We start from the raw sequence: 14029 nt of genomic DNA on the forward strand, positions 1-14029 counted from the left end.
AAACAGTGACACTTTCGATGAAATGGCCCGCAATATGGGGAAGGGGAAATATACATATAAATGACCGAAAATGACTAATATTAATGTCGAACCCATGATTTTTGGGATCTTCGAAGTGATCAATGATGTTTCCGATGCTGTTTCAATCAATGCCATTGAAAACAAAAACTGCGCATTTCACGGGTACTAATCACACGGAATACACAGTAGTGTATTTTAATTTTAATTTCAACCCAGCGAAGCGCGTAATATATGCTAGTAATACTAATAAAGCTCGGGTACTGTTCTTTCTCTATTTCAAAACCAGCTACAAATATCTTTCCTACAATATCTGTTACTGCAGCTATCAGTATATTTTTCTTTTTCGTTTTTATACAACACCAAGGTCTCTTTAATGTCCGTTCGGAGCTTGAATCTGATAGGTCGTTTCCAACCATACTATCACGCCTATCCAACCATACTGGATTACAGGGCAGAGTCTAAAGCAAGACATGTATAATTATTTTGCTAAAAATATCTTTAGTTTGCATTCCAGTCATAGCACATCTTTTCAACGAATCCTAATGGTTGACTACTTTAATGCTCATATGTCATTCTCATGTAAAAATTTAGGGTGAGCCCGGCCCCCTAGACTCCCGTCGATACTGGCCTATATGACACCCACCCTCGAACGCAATTTTCTGGGAGAAAGCCTCTATTCTTTCTTTTGTCTGTCTAGGTGAGCCTTATCTGTCTAGGTGGTTACCGTTCATGATTTTGTGAGGTTTTAAAGAGACAAAATTATCCTCGGAGTTACATCTCCTATGGTGCTCAACATGAGTTGACTTAATTTTATCGTCTCTTTCAACAGCGAGGTTATATGAGATGGGACATACTGATTAGCCACATGAGCTCTCGCCTTGAATCGAACCCAGGTCTCTCACGTCAAAGGCGCGTACGATAATCACTTAGACACGAAGAAGCTCGGTGTTCATATTAGTAAAGAACAAAGCACATTATGGGAATTTCAGTGCAGACAACTAAGTACGACGACTGTTAAATGAATATTTTTCATCTTGAATATATTGCGATAATTTTCAATCTTATTTGATAATGTCATTTTAAAAAAAATAACATTCTCTTTTCTGTAACTCACTGCAGTATACAAGTTAAATTTCAGACAGTGTGAAAAGAGGGGAAGTGACAACAACGTAAGATTAACTTTCTTGTAAATCGTTGAACAAAACATTTCTTGTAAAATTCAGCGTTGCAAAGAACCTGTGTGATTGACCGATAGCTACACATAAATTGACAATGAAAGTCTTAATGTTAGTACTGAAACTGCCTCAGGCTAAAAGCAAGCTATCCGCAGGCGTAGTTTTGTACCTTGTAACATTGTGTTAGAAACACTCAAACACAAGGTCAGTTGTCAGTTGCTTAGTTCTTTGTAGAACAACTGATAAGGCTAGTTTTCTGTTATAAAAATTATATTTCCCAATTTTTTCTTTGAAGCCTCTTTATTCCTTATAAAAAGACAATATATCCAGATTCAGACAGGAATTGTAATAGAAAGTTGAAAAAAAAGATTTATCATTCAGATCCTTTATTATTCTTATTCTTATTCTTCTTGTTATTATTATCATTATTTTTATTATAATAATTATTATTATTATTACTAATTATTTCTCGTTAGCCCTCACAGCAATTAATACTTAGCAGCAGGGGTAAACGTGCGTGGGAACCTGGGGTAACCCAGCCCCAAACCTCCAAAAAATTTGTAAGGCATCCCCCCCAGTTCCAAAAAAGTTACCATGGGCAAAGATAGGCATTGGGGACGGCGTGATGTCATGCCACTACCTACCGTCCTCCTACCTTTTCAGATGATTCCATCCCATCTCGCCTAATCCTACCTCGCCTAACGACTTATCAGCCACTTATATCTCTAAGATAAAAATGTTCGCCATTTTAGGCGAGATGGGAATTCCCATCTTGCCTAATCCCATCTCGCCTAATATGGCTGTAGGATACAAGAAGGGAATTTCTGTACTAAAAAGGGAATTCTCCTACTAGCATTTTACCTCCGCAATGTCTGCCAATTAAAATATAAATATATAGTAATTACTATACAAGAAGAAGGGGCCGCGCTGGCTCAGTGGTAGAGCGTTCATATCTGGTGCTTGGGGTCCCGGGTTCGATCCCAGCCCCCGCCAAGTGAACTTTGTGGTGGACAAACACCGTGCGCGTGGGTTTTCTCGGGTTCTCCCGCTTCCTCCCACTTTCTTCATTCCACCATTTAATTCATTTCTCATCTTTACCGTCTCCTTTAGCCTAACCGGCATAACCATCGCACGATTTCATTTTTATACAAGAAGAAAGCATAGGGGAAGGCGATTTAGTTAATTTAGTTCACTTTTGGTTTGTTTCGGGAATACTGGAAATTGGTTGGCAAACAGGAGCTAATAAGAAACATGATAGAAATATACGGGAGGTTTCAAAACAACACCGACAATGTTTGGGAGCTGATTCCTGACACCAAGATAAGACAACCTGGGTGCACAAATGCTTACTTTTGGCGCTATGACCAGCCAGAAACATGTCGTAAAAATGCCCAAAACAGTCGTAACTCGAGAACAAAATGTCGGATCGAAGTCGAGGGAAAGGAAATGCATATTGTTTTTAGCCATAGCTTAAATTAATGCACAACTCGATATGGTACACACTTGTTCACAAAAAAACTGCAAACTCGTTCAGAAACTAAGTCTGAAAAAGTGAGCCTCGATCCCGCAGATATATACACAGGGAATTGCATGTTCCCTCCGTTCTTTATATAGACACTGGCTTCAAACCTTACTGTCATCCGAGTGATGTGAAAATATATAAACAAAATCAAACTAGTTATTTCTGAGATTAATATTGATTACACACTTCATGCACGGTTCCAATATGCAAAAACAATCAATATCTTAAATAGAAATTACTGAAAAAAACGAAAATGGCTATTTTAAACTTCAACTGTCAATTTGCGGTTGGAGGGATATAATTATCAATATTATAATGCATTTCCTTCTAAGTGCTTCCTTATCCAACCTGGTTTAGTAATGATGATTGAAATTTCTGAAGTGAAGGGCAACGGTTCTAGCCGCCGTGCGGGAAATTCGTTTTTATTTCTTCCTTTTTTTAAAATATATGGGAACAATGTTATAAATATAAATTTCTACTTTGAAGTGCTTGGAAAAACAATCAGACAAACTGTCACTTTCAAATCACTGTTACATTTAGTAGCCCGCAATTTTCATAATGTATGTATGAAAACGTTAACACAGATGTCAAAAATGTAAATTATTCATGTCCCTAATATATATATGTGTGTGATTGAGTGTGTTGTGTGCCACACAACTCTGTAACACTTTTTTTGTGAAAAATGATGAACGATGAAAACATGACGTATGCCTTGTCTCTGCAAAGAATTTTTCCACTTAAGCCTGCGAGTAACGAAATCACCTACAGCCTAAGAGCTGCTATTGATTCATTAGTCATGGCTCATCGTGGTCAGAATGTTCGCGAGTAGCGTCCTGGTCTTGTTGAATACGGTGGTATGAGTGTGAGACAAGCTAGCGAACTCCTTGTTGTTCCCTGTTCTACAGCATATACTTGGTGGAAGAAATACTCAGAAACAGGTAACGTATCTAGAAAACCTGGCACTGGATTTCAAAGGGTTTCAACGCTACAAGAAGATCTGGCCCTCGTTGATGTAAGCCGTCGAAATCCTTTCATGTCATCCCGGCAGTTAGTAATAGCGTCTCGTTTTCCTAGCTCCTTCTTCACCGCTCGGCGAAGCCTTAAAGATACATGGCTTCACGTATATTGTAAAGAGCAATTGACGGATAGTCATAAAGTTGATCGACTAGCATTTGCTGAGGCAAATATTTGCCGTAACTGGGATCATGTAATCTCCACAGACGAAAAGATATTCTCTTCTGCAAATGATGGTCCTCGACTTGTGTATAGACCCACAGGAAAACGTTACGATCCACAGTACATGCATACAAAGCATCGAATGGGGCATGTTACTATTCACTGCTGGGGATGGCTGCGTAAGGATACAGTTGGTGAATTACACCGTATAGAACGCTGTTTGAACAGCCAGAAGTATCTGCATATTGTGCAATATGGTTTGCTCCCAGCTGCGAGAAATTTATTTGAAGACGGCATTGTAGAAGTTCAACATAGCTCATACATGATTCCCATCTAGTTGAAGCCTGGTTTCAAGAGGAACCAAATAATGAGCTAGTCGACTGGGTTCCAAGAGGATCTGACTTAAACCCATTGGAAAATCTATGGGCGGAAGTTACAAGAACTCTACAGAAAATTGGCCTGATCCCCCACCAAGGACAGCTGATGCACTTTGGGAGGTAGTTTCTGACGCTTGTGAAGAAATAGCACAGGGACATCAATATATCGCTATCTTGGTTAACTCATTACCACGAAGATTAAGATGCGTCATCGAAGCTAACGGCGATTATACGAGTGATTAATACCTGAGTAAAGATTTGTCTTCATACTCAGGTGACCTTCGAGCTGTTTCAAGAGTTCACTAAGTTTTTAAATTTTTCCTTTAATATTGCTCTCATTGCGACGTTTGCGTTTCGTCGGAATGTGCAATATATATTTACCTCTGCTCCTTTATTTACCCTGCACATATAGTCCAGTGATTAGCACGTGTGTCTTTGGTGTACGGGGTACCAGGTTCTATTTCCGCTGGAAGAGGCTTGTGTTTTCACCTATCTGTGATAATTCTGTGTTCGTGCCCCTGTTGTTAAAGGTGTCTTCCCACTTGCGACAGTCCTATTAGCGACAGTAACTTTTAACTGTCCTATGAGCGACCGATTCCATCTGTTAATTGTCCTATGAGTCACCGATTCGTTCATACTAAGATAATGGAAGAAGATAAGCTTCTCTCTTCTTTAACTTGTTTTATGCTAATGTGGCTTAGAGCCTAACAAAATGTACTATGAAAAATTTCGCTCTACCTGAATTTAATACGTGAGAATGCTCTCATTACAATAACAATATTTTACACGTGTTTCCTAATATTATATTTTTGAATTAATTTCTATGAATACATTGCAGGGGAAAACTAATTAATTATTTAGAGTATGATTCTAATATAATTAAAAATTTCATGTTAAAATGATACGGAGCATAAGTTTAGATTGAATATGTTTATGGCATAAGAATGAAATCAGAAAGAGGTAGGGACGCCCGAAGAAAATTTTTTAGGGAGGTTGCTGTATCTCGTCTGGTATATCTGGTATTTATATTCATGGCTTGCTATATTACATATACATTTTTATGAGCCAGGAGGGCGACCCCTGCCTTTCCATCGGGCGGCCATTGAAAAAATGTGTTCACCATTTGAAGATATCAAAGAAATCTAAATTCACGTTGTATTCGAAGAAAGTATTACACAAGTTACAAATCTCTCGCAGGACCTTACAGTTCGTCTAGTTATAAAGGATTATTTCTGATTGCTATACGACAAGCTTTTAAGTATAAGTCAAAACAAGGGAGGAACTCAAACTAAGAAATTAGTTTACGATTTAGTAGCTTACAATAGGAGGAAGGAAGTTTAAAGAGTTTGTTTAACTTTTGGATTGTTTAGAGAGAACTACATTGTAATTGGTGAGATTGGTTCAGAATAGCAAGTCAGATATAAGGGATCTCAAGAGCTGTCTTCTATCATTGAAATTTTTTAAATTTTATTCACAGTGTCTTAATAAGTCTAAAAATATATATAATTGGCGAAACTGGTACACGTTTATATTACTGCGTTTAGTGAGTAATTAGATTTGAATCAAATTAAGTACAAAAAACAGCTTTGGAAGAAATCGAATATTACATCTGGATTTTCAATAATTACATAGGAATATACTTTCCATGGAAATGTCTCTGTTGTCTCGCTAAGTTATTTGATGTTTTATGGCAAATCTAACTCAAAATAAATTTTATTTGCGCTCAGAGTTGAGAAAAATATATTTGACGAATAGTATCACTGGCAACATCGAACATATTTCATACCAAGGTTGTTCGGGAGCTAATAACGCCACAGGCAAACATATTTTACGAGATGGAATCATATCATCTTCCATCATCTCAATGTAAATGTATCGGTCGCTCATAGAACAGATAACAGTTCCTGTCGCTAATAGGACTGTTGCTTCTGGTACTAATTCTTTGAGGTACTGCTAAAACTGTAAAACAATTAAAAATAAAAAAAACAGTTACTGAGGAACGTTCGGTAAATCAGTTTTTTTTAAAATAATGCCTAGGGCGTTCGTTGTTGAGTCTTATTGTCGCTGGTTCAATTCCCGTTAAGGGTCCATTAAAATTTTACTTGAACTAGAATTTATTTGCATGAGTCACCCGTCTTCTTTAGCCTAAGGACTAAACGTTGAGAAAAGTATATGGTAAAAATGAAATAAATAATAAGACAGTAATAATGCTATTAATCTGTATCTATCTACATAGGGTATAAATGAATAAGACGTCGTCTATCAGAACAAACAATGGCTTAACCGTTTGAAATGTTTTTTATTAGTTAACACTTTCACCTACCTCTGACTCATGGCACCTGAAGGGGACAGGGTGGGTCGCCCTCTGACTCACGAAATGTATACAAACAGAAATACCAAACATAATATATAGCAACCATGAAGATATCCACTCCTAGAACATTTTAGGGTACCACGCGTGGGCTGGCTTGTTGTCACGCCATTTTTATTAAAATGCGTATCCTGACAGAGGAGAGGATTTAAAATGTATGCCAAAAATAGAATATCTCACATTTGTGAGTTGAAACTTGACCCCATACAGTTAACGTCGCCAATATCTAGTGGTCCACTTGCGGCAGAATTTCGTCGAGTCGAAACAGACATCTAGCTTAGGGGTGTTGCAGTTACCACCACGTAGCGGCGATGACTTCTTTTCGGTCTGTCTTTCGATTCGTCGCGGAGAAGGGACCGAAACGACTGTTCGCCAGTCATGTGCATTCGCTTATTATTATATATTTGTTTTTCTTGACGACTGTTCCTAAACTGGGCTCCGAGGTCAAGAGTAACCCATCCTCCTACATCACAAGGTTGCTGTTTCGCGCCATTTCGGGAGAACTTTATATATTTTTTTAATTGCTCTTTAGACTCATCTCAATGCAAATGAATCATGCATATAGGCTATCTAACATATTTTGGTGCATTAATTTTGTACTTCATTGGCATTTCGTCGCGTTTCTGCCACCGGTGGCCCACTGGTGGTATAATTTTCTAAACGGAAATGGGGCCACCGCGGATCGTTGCAGTGGGGCCATCAATTTTTGGCGAGAGGTCGCTAGTTACCCATCGATGGTCTACCGACGCTTACGGCACGGGGTAACTCTAAATTAAATTTAATTAGGTAATCACTATAGTTGTTATAAGAACTAGTTTTCGAACTTGGACTGTGTAATATTGGTCTTTTGAGGCAAACATTTCCTAAGTTCAACTTTGGGAATCTTCGGGAAACAATAAACCAAAGATTATAGGTTCGAGCCCACAATCCAACGTTCGCAATCGAAAACATTCTGTAAATTTGTATTTTCCTCTTTTAAGTGTAATAAGATATGTCGATCCGTTATTAATTGTACTGTAGAAACAATTCATTGCAATACTTAAGGATAAAGTATTTCGAAATTATGTATACATGGAAGCACATAGTAGTTTCCTCAATCCAGCTATAATCAATGCCCTCAATTTCCTTCGTGCACTTCAAACCGATTTTCCTGCAAGCTCATACACATCGACAATTAGTGTATTTGTCTACGTGTCTAACTGCTGAGCCAAAGGAAGAGGGATCGAATCTCGGAGATGGACATGAAAATTTTTATTACTTCCAGAATTATACATTTCAACAATAATAAAATGAGCATTAAAACAGATTGTGTTTCCGTGGAAAAGTAAGAATTTATATCAAGTTAAACTTCTGAGCAGTGAAGCAAAACGAATTGAACTTATGGTTGTCCGAATACCTGACGATTTGAATAAATCATACGACACGCCTTTAGTGTGGAGTTAAAGAGCTTTCTCTTACGTATAAAGAAATCTCATTGACCTAAAATCCATTACGAAATAGGACCTACCAGAAGCTTCAATTCCACGTCTGCGTCACTTCGGTGAACGCTGTATCGAAACTTCATATATAAATTTCACTCACTTGACGTCTAGTCAGTCGACCGTACTTGGTTTGTTAGCTAACTATATTAAGGGGTATAGAAGAAAAATATGCAAAATCCATTTTTCAATTTTGTCAGGAAACGAAGAAAATCTGACGCCCTCATATATCAGAATTGTTAAACTTTTTTTTGGGGGGGGTAGATTTCACTCATCTGCTGTAAGAAGTGACTACTGCTGTTAAGCATTACTTTCCTTCATTTTTCATTTACACATCCTATGCTCTTTCAAGTTCGGTTCCAAATGCCACTTCATATATTCTGTTCGATTAAATACACATTCCTCTATCTCTTATAATATGTCCAAATTAACAAAACGGTTGTCTGGCTTTCTTTCTAATAGTGATGATTTAAATTTCAAGCGAGTTAATTTTAAATAAACTTGCAAGCAATTTGTTAATTACTACGCGCATTGAATTCTTCCTCATTGTGTGTTCATATATATTCTTTAGTGTTTACATTTTAAGAGTAATAAATATTTTTCCAAAATTAGATATAATTGCAGTATACGAAGGTTAAGTGTGTAATAAAGCAGTTCAAGCCAATATCTTACTTCAATATGTATCGTAGATTACAATTACCGTTAAAAGAAGTTGAATATTCGTATCCAAAATTGATTTTATCTAAGTAAGATGGATACGGATGTGCACAATACAAGATTTGAGGCTGTCTCGTCTCTACAATATGCTATAAAAGTGATGTGTTGACTCGAAAAATGTATACTTTTTCTATTGGAAGAGCTGTGTCTTGACTCCAATTGTGTCAGCAAAATTCTGTCTCGACTCGAATCTGCGCATCCCTAAGGATGGACAGTTTGAAGAGCCCAGTATTCCAAAGCTGGCGGGGTAACCAATTACACCTATACGCAATATCCATTTCAGATACAACCATTATTATGCACTTCATTTTCACAAGCTTCTTCTTATAGTAACTATATCGATTTGCTACTTAAATTCAATTACAGATAATTGTTTCTTATGTAGCAGCTAATATCCATGAACACATTCAATGTAAATAAATAAAAATGTAAGATATTACAGATTACTGGCATTGCGATTTAATCCGACTTTAAGCAGTACATATTTTCTAAATAATTGTTCAAATTGCTTCATAAGAATCCAGATTATGAGGTACCCTAAGTTTTTGTAATGCAAAATAATACAAGCATTTATATATATATATATATATATATATATATATATATATATACAGGGTGTTTCAGATAAAACGTCCAGTGCTTATAAATCCGAAACGGCTGAGAATAAAAAGATAAAACAAAAACTGAGATAGGAAAATGTCATAGGGCGCATCACATGGTGTTGTTGTGGTGACCCCCAGGGCCCACCTTCAATTATGCCCAGGGGCCAACTTCTAGTTTTCAAATAAGTACATATATTGATTCATACCTCATTCAATAGTACTTGAAAAACGAAACAACTTTTGTAGGAAACAATTTTCCATTTGGGCCACCGTTTTTAAATGGCCGCAAAAAGTGGGTCCTATATCAGGTAAAACGTCCAGTGCTTATAAATCCGAAATGGCTGAGAATAAAACTATAAAACACAAAACTGAGATAGGAAAATGTCATAGGGCGCATGACATGGTGTTGTCGTGGTGACCCACAGGGCCCTCCTTTAAGGGGGCCCAGGAGCCAACTTCTAATTTTCAAATCGGAACTTGTATTGAATCATACCTCATTCAATAGTCCTTGCGGCTATTTAAAAACGGTGGCCCAAATCGAAAATTGTTTCCTACAAAAGTTGATTGGTTTTTCAAGTACTATTGAATGAGGTATGATTCAATACGTGTTCCTATTTGAAAATTAGAAGTTAGCCCCTGGACCCCCTTGAAGGAGGGCCCTGGGAGTCACCACAACAACACCATGTGATGCGCCCTATGACATTTTCCTATCTCAGTTTTTGTTTCATCTTTTTATTCTCAGCCGTTTCGGATTTATAGGCACTGGACTTTTTATCTCAAACACCCTATATATATATATATATATATATATATATATATATATATATATATATATATAAATGTATTTTGGGGGACTTCTGGCCTTGATCCCCCCAAAATTTTATGCTTATTCAAATAAAATATTGTAAAGTCAATGAAATATCTTGTAGAATGTTCACATTTCCAAGAATGAAGTTAGCAAAGCCCCGAAATATATATATGAATAATTTTCATTTTGCACGTGTGGTTTTAGGTCTTGAACTGTGTTCACATTTCTCATTTTAGCGTTTTCGTGTATGAATTATGGACATGGCGGCCTAGTAAATTGACAGGGATTTGCAAAATGACAGTTCGTCGGATAATGTATTTCCAACCACTTCAAAGTAGAAATCTATATTTAAAAATCTCTCATATATTTAAAAAAAGGAAGAAAAACTATAACTTTCCGCATGGAGGCTGGAACCGTCGCCCTTCGTTTCAGAAATGTCAGTAGCAGTACTAATCCCGCTTGACCACAAACGCAACTTACAAGAGATTGTACTATAATATTGATAATGAAATCGCTCCAAGCACAGGTTCCTACTTGGAGGTTTTAATATCCATTTTCTGTCGTTTTTAGCAATTTCTACTTAAGATAATGGTTGATTTTGCATATTGGAACTGTGCATGAGGTGTGAAATCAATATTTACCTCATAAATAAGTAGTTTGATTTTGGTTTTACATTTTCACATCGCTCGGATGACAGTACGGTTTGCAGCTAGTGTATATATGAAGAACGGAAGGAACAAGCAATTCCCTGTGTACAGATCTGCGGAAATTGTGAAGGATCTAGGCTCAATTTTTTAGACTTAGTTTCTGAACGAGTTTCCAGCTCTTTGTGAACTTTTATGTACAGGGGCAGCACAAAGTTACCCCAAAGAAATTGAAGAGTTAGTGGGATATTTTATGAAATGTTGACTGAGGCCAGTTAACTACAATTAAATACGATATTTCAACTAACAGAAATCTTAGAACACGGTCAAAGTTAAAAGAACATAGTTAAAATTATAAAAAGGGAAGATGCACATATTTAATTGATCTACTTTGTCTCAGTATAGAATTGGCTATCGAGGAAGAACTGAAATTATTTGAAGTCCATAAAGTTTAAAAGTTATGCCTTCTAGGCTAATGAAGACAGAGAGATCACGCATAGCTATGGGGTAGCGTGTGCGACTTTCGCAAAAGAGACCCGGCTCCGATTAGCGGCGGGAGCACAAGCAGTTCGGATCTCACGTTAATCCGTAGCTCCATGTCTCATGTAATTTTGTTACCGAAGGGATGCTAAGCTGAAATCCGATCCAATAATAGAGAGAAATAATAGATGGAAGCTTTTTTTTAGAAATAATTCGTGAAAGGAGAATGTAGGAGAAAACAGGATAAGAAATCTCACGGGTACGATGGTATCCACTACAAACTTTTATAGTCTGGGATCGAACGAGGTCCATCCCGCACCAGAAGTTAGCGCTTTATCGCTAAGCCACCCTGTCCCTACTTTGGAGAAAACACTATGATTCTGACAGATGTGTTTATATACTAAATATTGTGTGTGATAAACCAACATACAAGAAGGACAAACGGTCAGAATGTGGGATTCGTGAAGTTTCCTTCGTGCGAAAACGGTAAGTACGTTCTTCTATGTCCGTTATTCTTAACTGGATGGCCGCGTCTCTTATGGATTGGTGGAGGACACGGTGACTCAGTGTTAAAGAGCTTGCCTCTGCTACGCGGGGCCTCTGATTCGAACTTTGTGGTGGATAGCATCGTATCATATGTGGGTTCTCTCGGGATACTTCAATTTCCTTCCACATTCTCATTCCATCATATCTTCCATAAACATTCACTTGCCTTAATAATTGTCTCCCAAGACTAAAGAGCATAATCGTGGCTCGTTAAAATGAAATACTTCATTTCATTTTACAGGAATTGCTTACACTTAGTGGGTGGGTTACCGTTTTTAATAGATAGTATTATTAATACTACTATTTGTATGGTAGAAGGAATCTATGGGGCTCATCATTTTCTAAAGGCTAAGATCTACAATTGTACGTTGATTGTAAGAAATGATAAAGGTACGAACAAAGTTCGAGCTGTGAGTCTTTTAGCATTATTAGTCGTATTATGAACAAGAAATAGCTCACATATCTACAAACAAAGAAAATTACAAAGGGTGTTCAAAACCGTTTTCCACAGTGCTCTGTATTTCTTTTATTTGTTTCAGGAGGAGAACGAAATTATTTGTGATCATACATGGAATATTTACCTATACACCGAGCCTACTCAAGGTAGCTTCCATCAACTGTGACGCATCTGGTCCAAAGTTCTTTCCATGATGTAAATGCACTTTGGTAAAATTCTCGGGATTGAGTTTACACCATCGCTTGACACAGGAAATAAGGTCTTTCTCGCTATCAAATGTTTTACCGCGCAGGTGGGCCTTCAGACGTGTTTTGCTTTCAGGTTTGGACAAAAGCAACCATGTTTCATCCTGGGTAATGTCACCGTCAAAACACTGTTTCCAGTAAAGGTCGTCATGAGATCCTCGCACACATCCTTCCTCATCTTTTCATTTCTCTTGTCAATAATCTAGGCACCCAACGTGCACAGATTTTTCTGTACACTAGTGACTGTACCACTGATACCCTTGACAAACCAGTCATTTCAGCAAGTTGTCGTGTCGTCACACGTCTGTCATTTTGTATGATTTGATTAATGGTCTCCTTATTCACATCACTCACTACCGTCGATGGTCCACCGCATCGTGTATTATTCAGTAGAGAGAAATGAAATTCTTTAAACCTTTGCAACCACCGCTGGATAATGCTGGGATCCAATGTGTCCTCCACATAAACAAGGAGCGACTTCCTGTGAATCCATGTGGCAGAGTCATCTAAGGTCTTGAAGAGGAACTCCATCACCAACCGTTGTCGTAATCTGACAGATACTTCACGGTCCATTATGGCTCACTGTAAATAAAAGAAAATACTTGAAACGTAAGGGGGGAAAAGAAGGAATATCACAAAACTGCATTTTCGAGAAAACGTTGTTTTAATGTTGAAAACCGTGTAAAAACACTAGGGGTAATTAAATTATTGTTCCTTTTTACATGGACATTTCTCCATCTACGCATTCGTTTAATATACAGTCAAATAGTACCAAGAGTTACAAACAGATAGGACAAAGCACCCGATAAAGCACGTAAATGGATATTCCTTGTTTTTCCCTTACACTTCAACCAACTTATAGTTAATGTTCCAAGTATGTTCAGAAAAAAATCATTCTCCTCCTGACACAAATAAAATAAATAGAGACCACTGTGCAAAACGTTTTGAACACCCTTTCTAACAGTGAAATTTGATATTCGACAGTGAAATGTAATAATATACAACTTGGATATCAAATTTCGCAGTTAGTTTTCTTGGCTTTGGATATGTTCAACTTACATATGTTTTCGTGATAATTCAAACTTTCAACATACGATTATCAGTCTCCCAGATTTTCGTAAATAGCTATGAAGATTATTCTAAATCTTCCAAATAAGTACGACCACTAAAGTTCATAATTGACTTTTGAGAACATGCTGGCCCTAACTGATATATCAAATCACTACCTTTCCATTTCGAAAGTTATCACAGATTTCAAAATGGCGGATACTAAGATGGCGCTGGATGTTCGTGATCTATTCTGCCTATTCTTCTTTTGTCAATATGTAGAACTACAACCGTTTGCAATGTCTATCTTTCACTATTTTCACGATTCAACAGTTTATTTAATGTATTCAAATAACATTGCAT

The 14029-nt window shown here is 37.2% G+C and overlaps 1 protein-coding gene across 1 annotated transcript; it reads right to left on the reverse strand.

Moving 5' to 3' along the window:
- Positions 1-12793: 12793 nt before the first annotated feature.
- On the reverse strand, positions 12794-13192 carry LOC145682832 (protein GVQW3-like). The gene has a single exon (XM_081754197.1). It carries the CDS (start codon positions 13190-13192, stop codon positions 12794-12796), a length of 399 nt encoding a protein of 132 aa, XP_081610323.1.
- Positions 13193-14029: the final 837 nt, after the last annotated feature.

Source organism: Thermobia domestica, chromosome 4, assembly GCF_964235325.1.
Source record: "Thermobia domestica chromosome 4, izTheDome1.hap1.1, whole genome shotgun sequence".
NCBI classification, from domain to species: domain Eukaryota; kingdom Metazoa; phylum Arthropoda; class Insecta; order Zygentoma; family Lepismatidae; genus Thermobia; species Thermobia domestica.

Excerpts from the sequence above, each read along its gene's own strand:
- LOC145682832 (XM_081754197.1), bottom strand. The coding sequence starts at position 13,192 with ATGGACCGTGAAGTATCTGTCAGATTACGACAACGGTTGGTGATGGAG.